The sequence below is a fragment of the Camelus dromedarius genome, chromosome 14, assembly GCF_036321535.1.
Source record: "Camelus dromedarius isolate mCamDro1 chromosome 14, mCamDro1.pat, whole genome shotgun sequence".
Lineage (NCBI taxonomy): Eukaryota > Metazoa > Chordata > Mammalia > Artiodactyla > Camelidae > Camelus > Camelus dromedarius.
In genome coordinates, this window is record NC_087449.1 from 23,194,869 (window position 1) to 23,217,989 (window position 23,121).

The following is a 23,121-nucleotide window of genomic DNA, read 5'->3' on the forward strand; positions in this document are numbered from 1 at the left end:
ATCACAAGAGACACAAAAAACACTTCTCTTTTTGTCTTTGAGTAGGCTGCCCATATTTTATTTATTAAGCTCTACATTTTGTGATTCTTTTCTTGAAAACACCAAGTTCCCCTCCATCAAGAAGCTAGTGCCCTAACACAAAGGTTCTCAACTTTCGAAAAAAAAACCCGGTGTTACATGGAGAGGTTTAATATCCTGGGAGGACAGGAAAGTCATTCACTCCCTTCAGGAGTTAGAGAATAGCCACTTACTTACTATTAAAGACACGAATTTAGATGCTCAGAAGGCAGGAGCTGTGTTCCACACAATTTATTTGCTTTTAATTTTATCCCATTATATTCTTAAATTTCTTTGCATATTCAAGATGGTCAGGAAACCTGTGAAGCTGACGTAGCACTGGAAGGCGGCCTCCTTTCAGTTTGGCAACTGCTCTGCTGGGCTACAGAGTGAACGTAAAGTCGCCTTGAGGCACGAGAAGTGGTGCATTCACAAACCACTAAAGCCACTAAGATGTCTGTTCATACGGTTTATTTCACTAGACTGCAATTTTATACACAGTATGAAGAGGTTTCCTGATAGCACACATATAGTTTACTTTCTGTACTGCTGAAGAACCAATTTTTTTTCTTACATTAGAGTGTAACATCCTATCATTAAAACATTATTCAGTGAATTTTTTCCAACTACATATAAACGGAAATTTACCACACACACGGTGCAACAATGTCTTTGTAACATATTTGGATCACAACATGTGAATCTAAAGTACATCACTGTAATTAGAACACTACTCTGAAATCACAATGCCCCATGTTGTAGTAGCCAGATTTGATTGACCGCTGTATACATCACAAAGCACGTTGGTGGGTATCTTCCTGGGTAACTGGCAGCAGCTTTTAACTATGATTTCAAAAGAAATCTTTAATTAATAACCAACATTTTGAATTTTAAAAACTTCTTCCTTTAGGTGTTCAACATTCTTGGAATCAAAATGGGACATTTTAAAATGTAGAGTCTCTAACACAGGGAGAATAAATCCAACCCTCTCTTAGCTGAAAGTATGGGGTTGTAATATTAGGTTTCGTAGAAACCTAAAGAAAGCACTGTATGGGAAGTGGAAATGAGTAAAAAGAAACATCAACTTTCTTTAAAAGCTTCTTGGATTCCTCTGCCCCTCCCCACCTCTGTCAAATGCTGAGAAAGAATACTGCATTGCAAGTCAAGATGCATTTTTGTGAAATGATGTTCTAAAGGAAATGTATGTGAACAAGTCAGAGAGAAAGATTTCTTCGTTTCCCCATTTTGTGGAGTGAGGCAGTGGGATGGTATCAGTTAAATAAGAAATAGAACTCCTTAATCAAAGAACCACTTCATTACACACAGAACAGCTAGGGATAACTGCTGACAATTTCTCACGTGTTTCCTCTTCTTTCCCCAAAGTTTGAGAATGTTTGAAAGTTCAATAAATAGTAGAAAAATAATCCTTTACTTAGAAATTTTGAGATGCATCATTTAGAGCTTAACATGAGTTCCACACAGCAACTGTGGTAGCCAGGTACCGCTGAGAAACCAGGTGAAATCTTCAAAGCGCACATTTCTCTCTGGATGTGCTGGGTTCCCATCTCCGAGAATGCAGATTTTGCTCTCTTCCAGTTAAAGAGAGCCCAGTGTTTCTGGCTCCTGGGAACACTCCTCTGGCTCAGCTTAACGAAGGTTCCCAATGTTTCATGTGTAGGTTTCCCCTCTGCTGAGAGGTCTACCTCCTGTTCATTCTGTTGGTATCATGGCGGGTTCACTCATCGGACTTACTTCCCCTCCACCTCACAGCCAGCCTCACATCTTCACGAATGCGATTCTCCTGTTGTTTCTCTGGTGGTGAAGGATGCTGACGGGCAGGAAATGAGTTAAACAACTCTGGGCAGAGCACAGACACAGGGGGTCTCTTGCTGTGGATTTTACGCTGGCTCTGGTTCCCTCCAGAACATTCTGTATCTCCCCGTCCCGTCTTCTGATGGAGGTGAGGGGCCGTTAGCATTCCGCGTCGACAGTGTGTACGGTCACGGCCGCCTGCAGGTGGTGGCTGTGATGGAGCGTGGGGTGGTGCAGGCGGTAGTGGTGGAACTTGTGACTTAAGAGGGCAGCAGTCTGAGGCGGGGTGTCCAGCTCCAAGTCCTCATCGTGGTTCCCCACGTCCACCCCGGCCGACAAGGGGTCGCTGGTGCACGGGGGGTTTTCACTGTCTTCCTGGGGGCTCATGGTGCTGTAACCTACAAAAGGAATGGAACAAACAAGCAGCTGAGAGCGTCCAGATGCAGGGAGGAGATGGCACTTCTGATTTCTGAGGCATTGGGAGGTGTTCCTACCTTTGTACGGCGTAAGTGCCCACGTTTCAGGCTGCCATCTGATGCTGAAATGACTTTTTTTTTTCTTTTCGAAGGAGTGAGGGGGTGGGGGAGGGAAAGGGTGAGGTGGTAATTTAGGTTTATTTTTAATTAATTTTTTTTAATGGAGGTACTGGGGAATTGAACCCAGGACCTCGTGCATGCTAAGCATGTGCTCTACCACTCAGCTATACCCTCCCCACTTGAAGTGACTTAATTTTAAAGAGATCTTTCCTTTACTGTTTTCTTAAAGCAGTTACACAATAAACACATAATCATTTTAGACAATATAAACAAGGACCATTTCCCCAAATCCCCAAACCAAGAAAATAGAACCTCCAGTCCTGTCTGATCCGTAGATAACAACTGACATTTGGGGAAATATCCTCCTACACTTCTCCCTGAAATAAGATTAAGATTTTTTTTAAAAAAAATTTTAGAGAGAGAAAAAAAAAAAGCTTCCAGAAAAAGGTCCTAACAGGACTCAGATCAGTCAGGGGCTGACGGGGGAAGCTGACCTTCCAAAAGCCTGAATGTGATGTCACAGTAAGGACACAGCTGCCACCATCATCTGCACACCTGCTGTGCGGCAGGCACTGATGTCACGTAATCCCTACGCAGCAAAAAGGCATGGACCGTAGCAGCCATTCTGCAGGTGAGGGAAACGATGATCAGATAAGCTCCAGTCCCTAACGAAACACCAACTCTACACACATCCATAACAGCTAGCAAAGGAATCAACTATTCTCTGTGTAAGCTGTTCACTGTATTTAAAGATTAATTTTTTTTAGTATTCTAAGTAATACATGTTTCAAAAGAAAATGCCCTTGCTGATCAAAGGATTCCATTCCAAGAACCTTGGCTTGTTTTTAAATATTGCAAAAAAAAAGATCCCCTTTAAGAATTTTGAAAAGTGACAGCTCATTAACATTTCTGCTGCATCTGCAGTCAGCATCAGTCAGCACTCACCCGTGGGCAGTGCTAGTCACAGTCATGGCTGCAAAACTGACGTGCTTGCATGCAGCCAAGCAGGAATAGTTTGTGGGTGAAAATGCATGCTTCATGCAAAAATAAGAAAGGCGATTCTCTGTCCTCAATGAAGTGTGGCTCAAATGGCAGTCCAACTCCACAAATCTTTATGGGGCACCTACTAGATACAAGACACTGTATTGGGCACTGCAGGAGATGCCAAGATGAAAACCTGATCCCTGTACTAGGACCTCATAAGCCAGTGCTCAAGAAATAAAACAAGCACAAGCACAGTTCAATGCAATTATTCATTATTGAAGACCATCATGAGGCTAAAAGGCGAGACTACAAAACATGAATAAAGGATGTCTCTCTTCCTTAAGGATCCCACCACTGAGTAAAAGACACATATTTACAAAGTTAGGCTTAGCCAAGTGCAGATAATGGTTAAGAGCTATAATTGAGGTATAAATGAAATGCAGAACAGGAATAACTAGTTCTGGCTGGGAGAAATGGGAAAGCTTCACAGAAGAACTCATACTGCTGTTGGGCTTAAGTGGATGAGTAGGAGTTTGGTTAAGCGGATCTGAGCAAGGGAACAGATGAGCATGGCCAAGAGGTGTAGAAATACCAGGGCACTCCTATGCCAGGTGGCTGGGATAAGTGCTAGCAGGTGGCCAGAGAGGGCAGGTGGAAGGCAGAAAGATGAGTTAAAGGCAGATCATACAGGCCATAGCAACACGTGGAAAATTAGGAGACGATACAAGATTTTGAGCAGACCAAAAAAAAAAAAGGCATGATTATTTGAGTATTTTAAAAAGAGTTCTGATAGCAGTTTGGAAGTTACTACAACAGCCCATTTGAGGGATGCTGTTGAAACTATGGGGTTGGAAAGACATCTCTAGGGTAAAAACAGAAGTTAGTAAGTAATTTGATATAGGGGGCTAGGGGTCAGGGGTGGTTAAAGAGGACTGCAACTTACAGTCAGAATGATGAGAGGAGACTCGGAAACCCTGGGTCTCAGGGAAGGAAGTGAGTTTTATTTTTGCACACCTTGATTTTGAGAGTTTGTGAGTTAACATACGTGCAGATATCCAGCCAGAGCCACAGGCATGCCGGCCATAAGTCAGGGCAGAAGAGGGAGAGCTCACTGCTGCGTGTCTGCCATGACTGAGTGCCCTGCTGGTGCCAGATGCCAGGCTGGGGGCTCAACAGAAAAAGGGGTGAGGTGGGGCCCCAGCTCCTGAGAAGCCCACAGTCAAGAAGGGGGAACACAGTAGGGAGGGTATAGTTCACTGGTTGAGTGCGTGCTTGGCATGCATGAGGTCCTGGGTTCAATCCCCAGTACCTCCGTTAAAAAAAATTTTAAAATAGATCTAATCCCCCTCCCCACCCAAATTTTTAAAAAAGGCGGCGGGAAACACAGGCGCTGACCCAGAGACATACCAAAGGAATTCCAAAGCCAACGAACTTGGCTTAGGATCCCAGAGGAGGTGACACTTAAGATGGCCCTCGTGGGAGAGAAGGGGTTCACGAGGAAAAGGGGTGGAAGGTACTACAGGCAGGGAGACCGGCGTATGCAAAGATGCAGCCGACACGAAGGTTCTGAGGACCTGAGGAAATGGTGAAGAGCTCCGTGGGTGGGAGAAAGAGCAAGGGGTGAGGCTGGACCGGCAGGCTAAGACCGGGTCAGGAAGGCTGGTCCAAGCTGTGAGTTAGGACTCGGCAACGGGCTCGGAGGGGTGGGAGGATGGCAGTGACACAACGTGTGCACAGAGACGATCCTTGTGGCAGTGAGGGGGCTGGACAGACCAGAGGACGGGGCTCTGCAGCACCGGCCCGAGGAAATGGCAAAGCCCTGCAGCGGGACATGCAGCTGTTCCAGTGCAGAGAGTGCTGGCTTCGGTGATCAGACCGACTTCCTGGTGAAGACGCCAGAGGGGTTAACACCCTTGAGGTTTCTCGGAGCGCAGGTAAAAGTGGTGCTTTTACCCAAGAGCGCGAGATCAGGAGCCAGAATGAGCTTCTCAGCTTCCACAGCGCTAAGTCTGGAATGTAACGCAGGCTCTAAAACCTCACTTACAAATGCTCTACACATAAGGGACTAAAGCACTAGAAAACACGTTTTAGCAAAATCTCAGTGTCTGTGTGTCGATTATTTTTGGCCAACCTTTCTAGTGCTGGGCTGTCTTCATCTGGCCTCCGGTTGCCTCCTGGAGGTCTTCCTGTCTCTGCTCATTTACAGGCTCCCACTGTGACAGACAGTTCATTTTCACAGCCCCGGTGTAAAATTTACAGGGGTCCTGCTGCCTGGCTCACCCCCACCACCTTCCCTCATCTTGCTCTTGTGCTTCATGCTCAGTGTGAAGGTCTTTTCTGGGAAGCCTTCCCAACCAACACCCACCCTGCCCAGCCACGTCAGCCCACGGGGTTCTGGCGTCCCTTCTGCGAGTTTAAACAGCATTCTGTGCACAGCCCAATCTTAGATTTCACTGCTTCACAATAAGGTATAGGGCTGTCCTGTCTGTTAGCAAACTCCTTCTTAACAAGGACTTATGCCTCACACAAAGCAGGCACTTAATTAAAAAGAAATCACATACTATTTCCTTAAGCAATGGCATAAATAAGTTTCTCAGGGATCTGAGGTTTCTGTCTGGTGTGACAATTACCAGTCTCATCTAGTAATGAAGACCTTCTAGGATTCACTAGGCCCCATCTGGGGCTGTGACTTAAGAGTCCAGGGATGCTCTCAGTCTGGCTGGTCCCAGGCCCAGGGTGTTCGTGATGGTGCAGCTGTCCCCGAGGCAACGTGGGGGCACCCCCATTTCCCCTGATGCTTTCTGATGAGAGCAGAGACCCTTCCACAGTGAACCCTTCACTCTGGGGCAACTGTGCTTTATTTCCTCCGTGGGACACTATTGCTCAACCCCTCTGCCACTTACTCAGGCTTCCTCTTATCTCAGTAATTAATGGGAATCTGGAGGGAGTAGGACGTTGTGGAGAGGCAGGAGAAAGCCAAACCCATGCTCTCACTTAGCAAATTAATTGAGTGTTTCCTGAGTGCCAGGCCATTCTGTGGGGTGCTGGGGACAGTGATGCATCAGACAGACATGGTCCCTGACTCATGGAGGAGGAAGCACTATTTACAACACAGAGGATATTTACAAATACTTCTCAAGAAGAACTTTACTATCCAAAAGAACATGCAGAAAAGTTCCTGCCAAGACAATGTTAAGGGAGAAATAGGTTTCAGGAGGGAGGCCAGGCATCCATTAGGAAGAGAAGAGTTAAATTAGGCTTCTGCTCTTTGGCATTCTGCTCATTTACTTATCGGATGGTTCTTAAGAAACCTCTCTTGATGGCAAGGGATGTTAGGGCTCTCTGGGGCCTCACCACCTTGTGGTCACAGAGCGTAACTGCAGGAGAGTACCTGCACCTCTAGAAACTGGTTTTGCTGTGGACTTTTTGACCAGATTTTCCAGTTCAGCATTTGCCTTTAAGTCTTTTGGAATTTACTTCACTAGGGGAAAATTTCTCTATTTTATAAAGAAAAAATGTTGCTTAATATACATGGGCTTAAAGTTTCTAATGAGATGGTAACTAAAACATACATTCACAAGGAACAAATACATACTGGCAGTTTTTAACTTAAAAATAAGCCAGTAGATGATTTCACAGAACATGATACTTTCAAGAGAAATAATGGCCAGAGTGGAACAGTTAATAGCCGAGTGCTGAAAAACAATCATTCTGTGTGGTGTTAGAATACTGACCAAAATGACGGTACTTTTCAAAAGCCATTCTTATTTTGAGTTTTAAGATATAAGAATTAAAACTGGATTCCTTTAAAATACAAAACTCTGTCGGCCACATGAAATATCTCTAATTAAAAATGCAACCCAAAGTCTCCAAGTTTAGCTTGGTAACATTCAGTTTTTTGGGTTTTTTTTAGTTTCTTTTTTCTTTTTAAAAAAATTTTGTCAGGGGAATAAGGTAACTAGGTGTATTGATTTACTTATTTTTTTAATGGAAGTACTGTGGATTGAACCCAGGACCTCATGCATGCCAAGCATGCACTCTACCACTGAGCTATACCCTCCCCTCCAACAACATTCAGTTTTAATTCTAGGAATTTCACCCCTCTGAACTACACTGTGAAAGTCTAGTTAGTCTGTTCAGGTACTTACATATTTACATATTTTATTCTTTTGAGGTTTTCTTTTGTGTCAGACCCAAGGACTCATGTGGAAATGTGCTCACTGGGTGCCAAAGAACCATGGTGCCACCAGTTCAAGGGCCAGCACCAATGCCTACCCCCTCCCCCGAGGGTCTTCCATGCTTTTCTTGCAGATAAAAGTGAACTATCTCTCCGTCTTCTTCTTTCTTCCACTTCTTTAAGGAAGCTGTTGTTTTCAGCTGTTTATCAGTCTTGTGACTACATGCATTCATTTATAGTTTTCTGCTGGACTGACAATTCCTTAAGGGCAGAGCGGGGATGGGGTGAGGAGGTCAGCCCTGAGTTCACGCCTGCCATAATTATCTCACTGAATCCTCACAACCACTTTACCAGGGAGGAGTTTCTAATCCCACTTTAATTATTAAGGAACTGAAGTCCAAGTCGCTTCATTAAGGTCTCCCAACTCGGAAAGGAGGAGGGAGGTGGGATTCCAAGTGAGCTCTTCTGTGTCACACTGCCTGGCAAAAATAAGCGCCCCCACCTTCCCCAACTCCGCCTGCCGTGCCAAGCAAACAGCAGACGCGCAACATGTCCACCAAAGACGAGAACACATGCATGAGCAAGTCCCGTGCCACAAAACCACAAGATCAGATTTCTGTGTTTTAACGCATACCTATCGCTTACCCTCTGGGTATCACAGGGACATTAACTTGATGCCACCACTTTTGGTGACCCACCATACAGGTTCAGGGATATGACAACATGCGGTTAAATGCTGTGTGTTTTGCGGTGCAGTTGGAATTACGTGGAATGTCACCGTCTTTCACTTCTTTTGGTGTTGCATTCTGCCTGTGTGGGAAACTATTTTTCATTCCTTGGGGATAACAGGGATCCAATTATTGTGAAAAATGAAAGCAAGCAAGCCCTTAGCTAGACTCCTTGGCTTTCAGATCCTGACACCACACTATTCCTTTTGTCTCAGCTGTTGCTTCATATGCCATTTTACTAAGACAATGGGAGAGGCTAATGGAACATTGGAGATGTCACTCAGAATTCCAATTTTGTACCGAAGCCATTTCCATCAGGGGAGAGAGAGAGAGAGAGAGAGAGAGAGGGAAAGGACTCAGTATTTCTGCTGAATAAGGAATTATTTCTGTTGAACTTTAGTAGCCTCAAACCTGTTTTATTATTCAAAGGAGAGGAGGCACAGAACTGCCTGGCAGAATGAATTTATGCAGGTTCAAAGGTTTTTCTGGAAAAAAGGCAGCAAGTCAAAGGAACTGAGAAATTTAAGTCCTGCTTTGACTCTCCATAGAAACCTGAAGTTTCTATTTACTTGATGCAAAACAATGTCACTCAGAGCCCAGATTAAGAGTCTCCAATTTATAAACCAGAGCTCTGGCGTCTCCTGTTTCCCAAACGGAGCTTGAATGCCTGGCCGCTGTGTAGAAGGCGACATTGGTTGCTTTGACGAGTACCCACTCCTGTATTTTTTAGCACAGGTGTGGGAGCCCACTGCTTGAAGACATTTTTCCCCCCCAGGGTAGATGTGGAGAGAGCAGAATAAAAAAAAGCATAAATGCATTATTCATGCTGTTAAAAAAGACCTGATTCTGGGAAGAAAAGGAAGATTTCTGGAAAATTAAATAGCTATATGAAAAACAGAAAAGATTTGACCATTACAGGCAAGGATCTACACGCCTGTTGTATCTGTGTGGAATGGTGGCGGGGATGCCTGAAGAGCAGGACACATCTGCTGGTCTCCGAGTCGACAAGCTGCGCAGACGCTGGGAAGGTGAGAAGGCACGTGGTGGCCACGCCTTTGGTACAGCACGTGGACTTGACAATGGCCGGCTCACCGAGCACTCAGTGTCTCTTCACAGCTCAGCCCTGGCCCTTCCTGAGCAGCTTCCAGGCACTTCACACACCTCCATGACTCTGTACACACTAGTCCCTTTACCTCTAATACCCTTTGCCCCTCACTTCCCTTCAGTCATCCTGGAGGGCCCAGGGTAAGTGTCGTCTCTTTGGTGAAGCCTTCCCTGAGGCTCCAGGCCAGGCAGGAGGTCAGGGCAGGGGTGCCAGATGACAGCGCAGACTCTTGCCAGGCCCCGAGAGTCCGTGGCTGAGAGAGCCCTTGATGATGCTGGTGTTTGCCAGCCAGCACCACTGGGCAGTAGGACTTATGAGGATGCCAGTTCACTGAGAACCAATCAGGGCAGTAGGCAGGTTCCGTTACACAATCTGCATCCTTATTCAGGGAGAAACCCCAGGGGGCGCTCTGGGTGCCCAGAGGTCATCTCACATATGCCTGGGAGTACAGAGCCATAAGCAAAACTCCCTTGTGGCTCTTAAAAAAGTGTCATGTTGGGATGTGTCTTTTTGGAAAAGTATGTCAACATCATTGACTTGAGCACCAAACAGGCAGGATAGAGAAGGGTGGGTGTGGGCACCACCCCATGGGGGTGGCACCAGGGCCCTCAGGCCCACACGCGCAGGGAGCTAGGCCTTACCATGATCGCTTTCTGTTCCCGAGCGGCCCCAGTAGCGACGCCTCCTCTCTGGACTGTGTGCGTGCCGCTCGATGACTGCGGCTATGAATCGAGTGTTGCTGACTGTGGGGAGGCAAGGATGGTGAGTCACTCCTCTGCCAGTGTCTTTACTGCATCAAGTGTGTTTGCTGTGGGCAGCCTCATTCACATGGTGGGGGAGTTACTTCTAGGGGAGCTAGAGTGAGTCATTTAAAAAAAAATTCTGAGGATCTAGGGGAGTGGGTTCTAGCGCTGGGGCAGCAAGAGGTCCCTAATTACAAATCTCCAACATGCATCAAGACTATATATACTCTCGCCCACCAGAAATGAACACAACGTTGTACATCAACTATATTTCAATTAAAAAAGCATATATACTGTACGTAGTATCTTAACACAAAGGGAACTCTCTTTTCATACAGAAATGCTCTTTTTTTTCCCCCGAGTTGTATATACTATTTAAGGGATTAAAAAAAAAAAAAAACGCATACCTGATGGCTCCCTTCCTAAATTACTGTGCTAGGAAGTGACAGGGAGGAAGGGTAAGATGTGAGGTGCTTTAGGTCAAAGCATTTGATGCGACAAAGAACATCACGAAATCTTTTGAGGTTTTCTAAAACAAAGCAAATTCCTATACGTATTCCTCATGAAAACGGGGGACTGAGGGAAGAACCCCATCCTGTCAAAGCATCTTAAATTTTCATACAAGCCAAAGGATCTAAGAGGGAATATTTACTCTGGATCATCCTCCCGCTGACACCGCCGGCGACGGGGCCACCTGAGTACTCACTGATGCCTCTGTCCTCGTGGCTGTCGTCGTCCCTTTCATCTCGGTCGTTCTCCAGGTTGGACATACGCACTGACATTTCTACCCATCATTAGAAAGAGAGAAACATGACTATTTAATCAAACAAAACCACCCCCTTTAATACCCTGCAGAGTGCTCGTTTGATGGCTGGGTGACAGCATTCCATCAAGAATGAACTGATGCCCCGTCTAATTTTTTTCTTTCTTTTTCTTTTTTTTAGAGGAGGAGGGAGCAGGGGTCAGAAGAGGAAGGACAAGAGGTGAATCATCAAGAGGGGCCCTGAGGTTGACTTCTCAAGACAGGAAAAAAGAAGTTGACTGAGGCCAACAGATCTCCCATCCTCTCCTGAAGTAGCGGAAACAGGAGGAAGGGGTCTAAAGCCATGGCTGACAGTGCTGGGAAAATGGACTTGCAGGGTCCTGTATAAGACCAGGCCCTAAGGTAACACTGGAGGGCAGTCATCCTTATCCTCTAACCAGATCTCACCCAGAGGAAAGGGGGTTTGTGGTCAGCTCTGTTACTAAATCAGACAACGTGACCCCGTGGTCCCCTGAGGACTGTAACCACCGTGAAACATTCCAACATCAACTTATCATGCCTGCTGCCAGGCCCCGAAAACGTCCAGGAAAAATGATGAGTGAGCCTTATCTCCGTAAAGGTCAGGGTAACACCCCTGGGGGCTTTTAGAGAGGACGAGGATGGTCATTAAATGGTTTTGTCTCTTGCAAACGAGCACAGATACCACATTTAACTCTTGGTATGGAAGCCATGACTACCAATTCATCATTCTGTGTCTGACTTCAGGCACTTATCCTGTTTTCAGAGAAGTGATCGTTCCTTTGAGTGTGTGTTCATTCACTCTGTATAGTAACAGCTGCGGTAAAAACACAGAGTCTGTTCTTACCAGTAGTGACCTGGGGTATCTCTGCTCTGCCTGTCTTTTGGGGAAAGCAAAGGTAGTGTTTCTGAGCTTAGCGAAGAACAAAATTCCCCACTCCCCTGACCGGCTTACTCCAGAGGCAGGCTGTGGTGGGCTAAAGCTGCATAAGGAGAGACAGGATGTAGGGGTTTTCTGGGGGCTCAGCCCCAGGCTTGCAGGGTTAGGCCCTGAAGAGCGAGCTGTGAGCGGTGAGCTGAAGGAGGAGAGTGGGCTGTGAGCACTCCCAAACCTCCCCCAGGGAAGCAGAAAACGCAGCGCTGTTCTGACTGTCGCTTAAAGGCTAACAACTGGTCTCTGTCCTCCTAGCCCGGGAACAACCCGAGGAAGCCTGCCGCCTCCTGGAGGGGCCCCGGGATCCACTCTGAGCTCACCTTGGGCAGCAAGAGGAGACATGTGCTGGTGACTCCGGCGGTGAATCTGGTGGCGGTAGGCGTACACAGCCAGGACCAGGACCATGATGCAGCCCATGATGCCTCCGGCCACGGGACCCACAGGGGCGCTTTTAATCATGTTCAGCGTCACCACCTCATCACCTTTGTTAAAGTCAACAAACACACGTCCCTGGTAAAGACTTCCTGAGTGTGGTGGGAGGTGGGGCCTGGGGCGAGACGGGAAGGAATCCAGTGGGGAGGGCTCTAGTGAAGACACATAAGAGCAGCTGCCTGAAGCTTTGAATTCCTCGAAGAGGACCCATCAGGACGTGGGAATAGTGGCTTTCTTTAATTCCTAGTTCTCAAATGAAATGTTGGTTGCTTGGCAGAGCGAGAACATGACTGGCAAGGGCTGGTAAAATAAGCGAGTGGGCGAGAAGCACATAAACACGCAGGGCCCGGTCTAGGAGCCCGGCTGCGGCGTGTGGGCTACTCAGTGCAGAGGTGAGGGCCCTGGGGGCCTCTCTGCACACAGCTACTGTACCTGGTGCCATTTATTCCAGTCGATCAGTCACATGACCTCCCCGAAGGACCACCTTTCAAAGCTTATGCATTCCCTTTAAAATGCTTTTTGTGCTTTTCAGATCAGACACTGCAGGTGGGCGTATAAAGTGACTTCTTAGAGCAAGGTCCCCTCGACCCTGTCCTGACCTGGGCCAGGAGTCCTATGTGAGCTCAGAACCCTTCCTCACATAGGAAGAGCTTTTCTTCTACAGGCAGGCTAACGTGGGGAGATGTTAAAAATCAAGGCACTAACTAAAGGTTTAAATGTCTTATCCACCTGCCAACTAAGCTTTAGGCGCTTGTGCTAACTCCAGAAGGACACTGAGAAAACCTCAGGGGAGGTAATGCAGGTAGCAGTTTTGAGGTCTTGGGGCCTGATCCCAGTGGTGTTTCTTCCAGCAGTGACCCCTGTTAGCAACCCTCCCCATTCTCGGCTGCCCCGCTGCACTGGATAGCACTGACTTCTGTTGACCCCAAGGCTGTAAATAAGGATTTGCAGCCATAAGGCTTCTGCTTTCAAAAGTGGCGAGGGAAGGCAGCAGCAGTCAACTGGTGTGCGGTGGTCACTCCGCCCGTCACCGCCTCTGCGCTTCTGACAGCTGGGATTCACATTCAAACAAACGGCACAGTTCAGCCGTGCGGAAATCAGGCCTGATAGTTCTCAGAACAAGCTTTATGGGAATGAATTCCAGGCCTGCAAAATTTGGCAGGAAAGATGGCTGCTCACTCTGCACAGACGATCTAGCCAGCTTTGAAAGTAATTATCTGGCTTGGTTTGGTGACGAAAAACTCCTGGCCAAGGAATCAGGAAAGTAGGGGAGAGAATCTTTTTGAGATTTTTGTCCTAGTATTGAAGCAAGAAGAAATGTATTCAGGGATCAAATTATTCTGGGTTCCCAACGAACATACCTATCGCTCCCATGTCATCAACATAGGGGCTTTTGGCTCCGACAATGCCCCCGAAGCATTCTTTCTGGGGTGCACAGTACGATTTGTCCAGGTGCGTCTTGCCATCGCTGTCCACCATGCACCATTCACAATCCAGCACACCAAAGCAGTCCCTGCCAGAAAGACGATGCTGAAGGTTCCAGAAAGCGGTGTCAGGCAGGGGAGAGGACGTGGACATGGGCCTCAGACAGCCCCCAGGAGGTTCCGAGACTCACTAGTGCTCTAACTCCTTGAGCTTTAGTTCCTTTCCTTATAAAAGGAGAAGAGCAAGTGTCTGCCAGGGGAGAGCTGTCTTATGTCCCTCAACACCCTGGAGATGAGAGAAATGCAACTGCTCTCTGTGAATCCCACCATGAAATCCACAGGTCAAGGAGTAGTGCAGGATTACTCAAAATCATCTTAAAAGAACAAATGGCCCCAGGTTTGTTAGACTTTGGCCCAATATTCCCCAGGTTACTGTCATTAAAAGGAAAAAAAAAAAAAAAGAGGCAAGGCAGGAAGGAAAAATTGATCAAACAAGTTTGGGAAATACTGGGTAAGATAAACAGATGTCCTTGCTAGCAACTTCTTAGAACTTTTGACACGTTACGTGCATTATGACACTCTGAGGGAATAGATGCAGTGTTTCTCAAGCTTAATTGGCTTTGGGTAACTGCATAACATATCAAATTAATCTTCCTGATGCCCTACCATTCCTTTGATGAAATGTATCACTGGAAGTAGAACTGGCTGCTGCCCCCTTTACCCGCTGACTATTTAATCAAATGTCAACCTGCAGCTGCCTAGTCCCAAATGCCTTGCAGGGAGAAGGAGGGAGCAGGGCACACACAGTTTTTAGTTCTCAAAACCAGCGGAAGCACATCTGCTTTCTAAGAAAGAAGAGCTGATGAGCTTCAGTGTGTCACACACAGAGCTGGGTTCCATTTCTAGAACCCATGAGTTCCGGCTCCCTTGCCTTTGTCTCTTCATGCCACTTCTCTCTCACTCCTCTTATTTCAAGAGTAACTCTCCTGGGGGGAGGGTGCAGCTCAGTGGTAAAGTGCATGCTTAGCATGCTGAAGGTCCTGGGTTCAATCAGTACCTCCTCTAAAAATAAATAAACCTAATTACCTCCCTCTGCCAAAGCAAAATAATTAAATACTACAAAAACAAAAACAAAAACAAAAAACAACTTCCCCATCCACAGAGGACGCTACTAACATATGGTACTTGTACCAAGTAGCTGTAACAAGGGGAAACTGGATGACATTAAGCGTGGTGGATAAAACACTTCTAAAAATCAGTTTTAGATCTGAAAAACTGGTAGATCTTTCTAAATCCTCAAGGATAGGAATGCTAAGTAACAGTTGGAAAAGCCCCATGAGGCTGCTGGTCCCTCCTGTTTCCTAGGTTCTGCTCCCGCAGCTATGATACTGACGTGAACTCAGCACCGGGCACCGCTTACCCACTCTCCATCCTTTGACTGCACCTGCTGTTGACGCACTGGTGAAGAGCATCCTGCAGGCCAGGGTCAATAGCTGTGTACGTCACCGGCTCCTGGTGGACCTCACAGCTCGGGTTTCTATGCAGGAGCAAGTCTAGAGGTTAGGATCAATACCACCCACATTCCAAACTCACCATGCCCTTGACCCCTGACCATGTCAAATAGATGTGGGTTTGAACCCTAGCTTTGCTACTCAGCTATATGAAACTTTGGGCCAATTATTTAACTACTGGTCTTAAAATCTGTCACTAATATAGATAATGCTATCTTATGTGTGATAATGTGTGTGAAAGGTTTCTACATGTTTATCAAAGGGTTAATTTGAAAACTGACTTATTGGGCATAAAGTATCTGACACATGTTAGGCACTTAGTTAATGCCTGTAACAGTCTCATATTTTTTGTTAAGTATCATGTATACTCTTAGCAATTTTGTAACATTTATATTTAAACCTGAAAGTGGATTTCATTCTAAGGCACTACAGAGTTTGAAAATTGGCTCACTGGAACAGTTCCATCATTAGAATGAATCACCTTCTTATATTCCCAACCCAAAACAAATCTGTAAACAAGACTCCCAGTGTATTTCTACTGCCAGGGTAAATATGCATGTCCATATATATTTTTATTTACCTGTTCTCTGCATTGGTGAGGTTGCCAGTGCACTCATTGACCTCTAGAGGGCACTCACAGGGGCATTCACATTCATTTTGTTCCATTCTGAAAAGCAAAAAGGAAGTTACTATGTAAAGGGCTGATAACAAACTGTATGTTTTATACACACTGAGGGAAGCAAAATAAAGACACCATGAGCTAATTAAAAGGGACGGTAAAAGGAAGTTATCACCAAATGTTTAAATACTCAGTTGACCTTAACCTATTGCTCTTTGGACAAGGATGCTGCAAACAACACAGCGTTAAGTGCTTCTGTAACCAGGACTTTCCTTTCCTCTAGGACACACCTAAGAACTGTATGTTTATTTTGCAGATGACACTTCAAAATGACTGGCATCAGTTGAAATATTTAACGGTATGGTAAAATGAAAATACGACCCATCCCATTTTTACCGGTGACAGTTGAGACAGAGCCGGTCCACCATGCTGCAGGCACAGAAGGCAAGAGAGTCGCACGTTTCGTTGACGATGCCAACAAAAGCATTGGTTCCTGGGATCCTCGCCAGTCTGTATTTAGAGCAGTGACTGCCGTGCACAAGGTTCGTCAAATCCCCCTACAGACAGCCGACGTGTCAGCAGTGACAGAAACAATGCAAAGCTTCAGCTCTCCTATCCTGAAAACACACCTTCAACCAACTGCGGAAAACAGCTTACCACAGAACGTTGTTTCTGATTACAATGGTAGTATATAGTCTTTGTTAAAAATTTGGAAAACAGAAATTTTTCATAATTACCATCAGTCAGAGACAGTTCTCATTTAACAGTGTTAAGTGTATTATTCACGTTCTTTATCTACACTTATATAGATAACATTTTTATAGCTGTTTTTGTAATCTTTTAACACATAACAATATATTATAAAATGAAAATAATTTCAAGAAGCAATGAAAGACAACTTTCAGGTAAGGATTAGTTTAAAATGTATTCAAGGGAAAACCTAATCAATCAGAAAACATGCACTCCCCCCTGCCCTCCCTTAGATAACAAACCTCTCTTTTTCTAGAATAACAAAATTATTTAGAAACCAAAGACTCTTTAAGAGGCCAGTCTCCTGCTTCGTGAATATTTAAACAATCCAATTAAAGCCAGTATCCTTCTCTTCATTCTGTAACAAGAAACTGTGATAGCCAGCTTCATGAAATGTCAGATGCATCTACAACATTAGAAAGCCAAAGATGCGAAAGCAGCATTGTAGAGTCGAGGATGGTCATTTTTTCTGCACGTGTTGTGTGCAGCAGGCCAATTACCGAACCCCATGTTTGTTTCCATGCCAGTCATGCCTCATGTGTGCATGGTGGGGATAAACCTAACTCAGAATCATGACACTGAATGGGTTCTCCGAGGTCTAGATGATTTCCCCACTGCCTAGAAGACGCCTACCTTTACTATATGAGCAATAACATAGACTTACCCGCCTGTTAGCACCAATAACCAGGAATGCAACTTACTCCACTTGGGAATAACTTGGGCTGTTAAGAATTTATTCTTTATCCAGTCACCTGTTGATGCACATTTAGGCTGCTTCCATGTCTTGGCTATTGTAAATAGTGCTGCTATGAACATTGGGGTGCAGGTGTCATTCTGAAGTAGGGTTCCTTCTGGATATATGCACAGTTACTAATTCATATTCCATTAAAATCCGCATTTCTAAAAAATTTCTACTGGAGTATCCCGGCCTGTCTGCTGAAGACTCAGGAAATCACTGCACAAGTGATAGGAGTACGGCAGACTTTCATATGACAGCCTTACTGGGCGGCCTCTGTCCGATCACATGCATGTTTGTCAGTGTCTCCTCTAAAGAAAGTGTTCCTCAGAACGGGTACGGGGCTTGAACAGAGTCTGATTTCCCCTGCTCTGAACACACTATCCTATTAATGTATTCATTTAAAAAACTCTTCCATTTCCTCAGACAATTGTTTTTGCAATTGCTTTTTCTGAGACTAAGTTAAGGATTTTCATTTAACCCAATACATCTTTCCGATTATTATTAAAATGATACAAGTAATGATTTGTGAACACATTTACTTCTTGTGAATAACTTTTTGAATGTTGGTTCAGTCACTACCCATTTTAGTGCTCTCTCAGCTAGGATTATTTACAAATTAAAAAGAACATCCTTAAGATCTTTAACCATTTCTAGATAAATCTGCAGCACCTCAAGTCATAAGAGTATTCTAAGGCTAAAAAAAAATTATTTTTGGATGATCTGCGTAAGAGCTTTCATCTAACAGGGTGGATGACCAAGAACTAACCCAATTTGGCTTTAGGAATTTAAGGAGACTGATCTCTAAAAGACAGGAAGACAGGACCACATGGTGCCACATATATTTATACAAGAGTGTGGGAAGAGACTTCAGCAGACATTTCAAAGGGCTGAAATTGGGTGGGACTTTAAACAAACAAAACCAAAACAAAATACCAAGTGTGAGACCTTAAAACATTCGCGTCTCCACTGTGGTCTTTATGTCCCAGAACTGTCCAACTGCGGAGCAGGACTAAGGTCCTGGCAGGTCCTATCACCCTAATCCCCCTGGCAACGAAACAGCCAGGAGTAACTAACATTCAGACATAAATAAAGCATGATTCCACTGCACATCCCGCAGCAGGATGGAGGGAGAGGAGAGGATTGAGGAATCAACCTACCACGAGGCTCGTGTTGAATTTATAAAATCTCTGCACCGTCCTGTCACTGAAGCTGTTGCACAAGTTCTTCTTCACAAAGTTGGGATGGTTCAGGATGTCATTGGCTACCAGGGGCTCCTACAAGGCCAAGCAGAAAGAAGACAGACGCCACGTGATGAGCGAGCCGCAGCCTGTTGGCGAACTGGGCTCCAGCCTCACGGCAGTTACCTTGTGGGTGATGTGCTGCTGCTCCACGGGTGCGTGTCCCTTGGGGTCAATGAGGGTTGGATGTGCCACCAGGTAACCCCTGTCCTCCATGATGAAGCACCTGTGCCAAGACAAGGGCATCTTCATTTATAGAAGCTGCTTTTCTGTGCTTTCAGAGGGCGTTTATCCGTCTAGCTCTGAAACAAACTGCACTGCTCTCAGGTTCTCAATAAATATTCATGGCCAGGAGGCAGGCAGGCTGGCTGTCAGGTGACAGACACGTTATTCCTGAAGTGCTGGATCACCAGGCATGCGGTCTAAGGTGAGAGAGTCAGACCTGACTCTGGGGTCCCCTGCGTGCTTCATATCAGGTGCGACCACCCCATCTAAGTCAGAGGGGCTCAAAGATCTTTTGCAGGAATGTATAAAGTGGGAAGTTTCTTCCTGGGGGAGGGAGATTCTGAAAGCAGCGGCCTTGAGTACGTGTGGACCCCAACCTGAAGTAAACCATACCATTTTTTTCTTTCAGTGATAAACCTACAGAAAATACAACATTCAGTGTTTCCACACAACAGCACTGATGGAAACCCTGACGAAGTGAAGCTAGAACGGCTCTAGTCGGGATTATATTCTGCTCTATTTTACTCTGTGTTGGTCATTACAGTTTGCCGTGGATCTTGCATTTCCCCATTAAGGGCCAGCATGAAATTGAGCAGTGACATGAAGCATGGGCCATGAGATTGAAATAAGAAAGCTATTTTTAAAAAGTGGCCTGTATTAAATCAAGGGAAAGCCCTTGCTTTGATCAGACATGTTCTTTTGAAATTCAGGCAGCAAAGACGTTTAGTTCCATGAACCTCTTTCTGGGGAAACGTACAAAGGAACAGTCTAAGCGCCTAAAAATCTCACAAAGACTTTGGTTTAATAACTAAGTTAACATCAAAAGTACTACCCAAGGGTACCCTCTGGTCTTTCTAGCACCCAAGGTATGGGAAACCTCTAATTACTGACTCCTAGAGAAACAAGAGCTTTTGGAGAATTCTGTGCCCCCGCTACTCTCCTTGTTACAAGCCAGATCTGTTAGTCTAAGTCACAAATGGCATGCGCCTTAGAAAAATGAGAACAAAACCTCCCTAGTACAACACCCAGGCCATGGGCTCATGCTGACTATGACAATGTGGCTGGCATTCAACTAGAGACACTTGCCATCCTTTTCTTTGTATTTTGCAGCTAGATAGGATATGGTGTCCCTGAAGGACTTACCTTATTTTGTTGCCACCATCTTGGTTACAAACTGGCAGTAAGTCCATCAGAACCTTGTAGAAATATCTAAGCGTGAAGTCAATGCCCATCACAGCCACAGTATGCCCGGAAGACAGCTGTGTACTTCATGTGAAAGAGATCAGAGAGAATAAGAGGCAGGTCTTATTTAAAGTTCAGAGCTACGTGCAACCATAAGGACATCGGACGGCATCAGAAACACATGCCCACTGTTCCTCCCTACTTTCCGCACCTGCAGAAACAATCAACTAAATAAGTAATTCAGCATAACATGGAGATCTGATGAGAGAAAAACTCAGGATTAAAGGTAGGACTTTCTAATAAGACTAGCCCCAAACATTGGCAGCTGTAGAACGTGGCTGGTCCTGACAACAGGTGCTCAGACAACAGCTGGATTTTCCCTTGGCAAGAATATGTGGGTGGGGTGAGAGGATGGACGTGTGGCTACTATGGTTCCTTCCATCAAGGAACCTTTAGACAAAGAACCTGAGTTAATCATTTCTTTCATTTTTATGGATAATGAAACTGAGATCTCATAAAGATTACCTAACTAGTGTTAGATCCCACAAAACTTAGTAAAAACAATGTTTGGCTTTCTTTCTGTTAACACTACGGTTGATTCTACTCAAAACACAGCTCATGTTCTCGAATAAGACTCTCCTGGTTCATAGGCCAGTTCTGTCTCCATTCTCAATCCCTACTCTCAAAACAGGAGCCAAGGAGGATACAGTTGGGCAATACTACACAGTGCTTGTTACCCTTTTAGCTCTGGAATCAAGCAGACCTGGGGTCAAATCCTGGCCTGTTGATTTCCATCTGTGTGGTTCCTGGGATGGTATCTAATCTTTCTAAGCCCAGTTTTCTCACCTGAAAATGGGGTTAATAATAGTATCTATGTCAAAAGGCTGTTAACTGGGATTAAATGAGTCTGTTTACAATGCTTAGCAAGCTGCCTAGTATACTGAAAACACCCAATAAAAAGTTACACTAAAGAAAACTAAACAGGGCTTAAAGCTCAGTCCTGCAGAGTAAACTTTTTATTCTTTCAGAGAAATTGCTAGATATATCAGAAACATAAACTCCTTACTTGGAACCTAGTTTCTTTTTCATTTATGTTCATGGGTAGTTGGAGGGGTTAGGGTTGGTGTAATCAACAAACTCCTATACTTTTGTGGCTGAAAATTGGCAGGGTTTACTCAACATGACATGTTCCAAGAGCTCATCATTACCATCTTCTACCCACCTGATTTCTTCATAAAGAAAATCCCAAAAGAAAACTAGTGCCATTATTGACAGAAATCTTAAAAATAGTCATTGGAAACTTCAGAAGAAATTTTTGAAAGTAAAATCTTCTTTTGGAAACTCAAAACTTGGGAGTGAAATTAGCTTTGCCATGCAGACAACTGGTTACTGTCAACATTGATACTAACTTATATCAACCCAACCCTCACTCCTTCTGCCCCTGACAAAAGCATTGGAAAATGGGACCATGACCCATAATGTAATCTCTATCAGAACTTTGCTGTCAAAACTGTGTTTGGCATGGGATGGGGGAAGACCATGTTATGGGGTTGTCTTTGAGAGGTTACTGCCTCAATAAGAGCCCCTATTATTACCTTGGTAACTTAAATTCGACCATGGAAGAAATCCAAGATGCAGTTACCTTATGAGGTCAGGTGCACTGCAGCAGATAATGCATTGCAGCAGATAATGTATTGCTACAGATAATGTATTGCTGAAGTATTAGTCAAAAAAAGATTAAACTTCTCTTGCTTGTTCAGGGAAAAGTGATGGGTCTAAAAAACAGCCATCATTATGGTAACAGTGATGGCTTCCATATACTGAATGTTCACAATCTATAGGCACTCTGGTCGGCATGTGAATACATCATTGCAACTACTTCTCACAGAAAACTTATGAGGCATTATCATTTCCAGAAAACTGAAGCTTAGGGAGATTAAGTATTTGGCTGTCACACAGTGAATAACTAGTGGAAGCAGTAGTGCCTTCAACTCCAAAGCATGTGTTCCTAACCAACAGGATACACTGCCTCCTTAGATCTGCCTGGTACTCACGAGTTTCCAAGCAGTTTTATATCACCTATTTAATTTCCTGTGAAGACATCAGAAAGGAGGTGCAGTTCCCACTCTATAAATGAAAAATTAAGCTTAGATAGTTAAAAGACTTAAAGAAGATAGATCATGTATTGTTGATGCTTTAGAGACTGGTATGAAATCTGGTTCTTTCTACAATACTATAGCTGCCTCAGTGAAAAATACAACTCAGGTTTTTGGGGACAACTTGATTTTGTTTCTAAACTTCCCCTGTGCAACTGCCGTCTGCTCCAATATGATCAACATGCTGAAGTAAAGGCATATATATTGCCCACGGAAGTCTAGCATTCATATTTTCACCTGCATTTTAAAAATGCACATGGTTACCATAGCAACTCATGAAGAATACCATGGAAAAATCAAACCAAGCCTACATTTCTCAGCACAGCGGTCCCATGCTGCTTGCAGCACTTTGGTGAGGTTTTCACTGCCAAAGATCCGCCTGAACAGTCCCCCTGCTCACTGACTGTACTCCACCATCTCTACCGCATCATCGCATTACCATCCTCCAAAGAATGCGCACCTAGGTTCTCGGGCCACTAATAATGCTGATGAAAGAATCACAGCACAGTTACTACAAGTAACTGATAAGTGAGCACTGAAAAGCCCACAGCCCAACTGCTTCTGAAAACCAAGGGAGAGTGAGATTGCTTCATGACAAGTTGAACATGAGCTTAAGCTCTCTCTTCTGAGCTATTAAAATGCCAGGAATTTAAAGCACGAATAGCATGGCAACAAGAATAACTACCATTTATTTGGGACTTGACATTGGCAAGTACAGTGCTAAGCGTTTCACAGGCATCACCTCTAATTTTCATTGTATCAGTTCAAATGAGGCATTAGTAACTGTTTTACATACGTGGCTCAGAGAGTCATAGACCATCATCATCACCATCATAAAAAAGTATTTAACATTTGTTGAGCCCTTACCATGTGCTAGACACTGTTCTAAGAGCCTCACATATATTATTTAATGTAACCCTTAAACGATCATTTGAGACAGGCCCTAGTATCTCTCTTTCACAGGTGAGGAGTCCAAGGCAGAAAGGAA

General features: G+C 44.8%; 1 protein-coding gene across 3 annotated transcripts in view; it reads right to left on the reverse strand.

Moving 5' to 3' along the window:
* Nucleotides 1-511: 511 nt before the first annotated feature.
* Nucleotides 512-23,121, reverse strand: part of CACHD1 (cache domain containing 1) — a 197,945-nt gene continuing 175,335 nt past the window's right edge. For 2 of the 3 annotated variants that reach the window (XM_031465300.2, XM_064493506.1), the window contains exons 17-27: nucleotides 19,939-20,061; nucleotides 18,697-18,796; nucleotides 18,490-18,606; nucleotides 16,240-16,400; nucleotides 15,805-15,891; nucleotides 15,134-15,250; nucleotides 13,651-13,802; nucleotides 12,178-12,339; nucleotides 10,795-10,926; nucleotides 10,041-10,142; nucleotides 512-2,267 (exon numbers count right to left, since the gene is read on the reverse strand). In XM_031465300.2, coding sequence (XP_031321160.2) covers nucleotides 2,029-2,267; nucleotides 10,041-10,142; nucleotides 10,795-10,926; nucleotides 12,178-12,339; nucleotides 13,651-13,802; nucleotides 15,134-15,250; nucleotides 15,805-15,891; nucleotides 16,240-16,400; nucleotides 18,490-18,606; nucleotides 18,697-18,796; nucleotides 19,939-20,061 — 1,492 coding nt within the window. In that variant the 3' untranslated portion in view covers nucleotides 512-2,028. The remainder of the gene's footprint in view (nucleotides 2,268-10,040; nucleotides 10,143-10,794; nucleotides 10,927-12,177; nucleotides 12,340-13,650; nucleotides 13,803-15,133; nucleotides 15,251-15,804; nucleotides 15,892-16,239; nucleotides 16,401-18,489; nucleotides 18,607-18,696; nucleotides 18,797-19,938; nucleotides 20,062-23,121) is intronic. The other variant, XM_031465301.2, reaches the window with a different exon arrangement.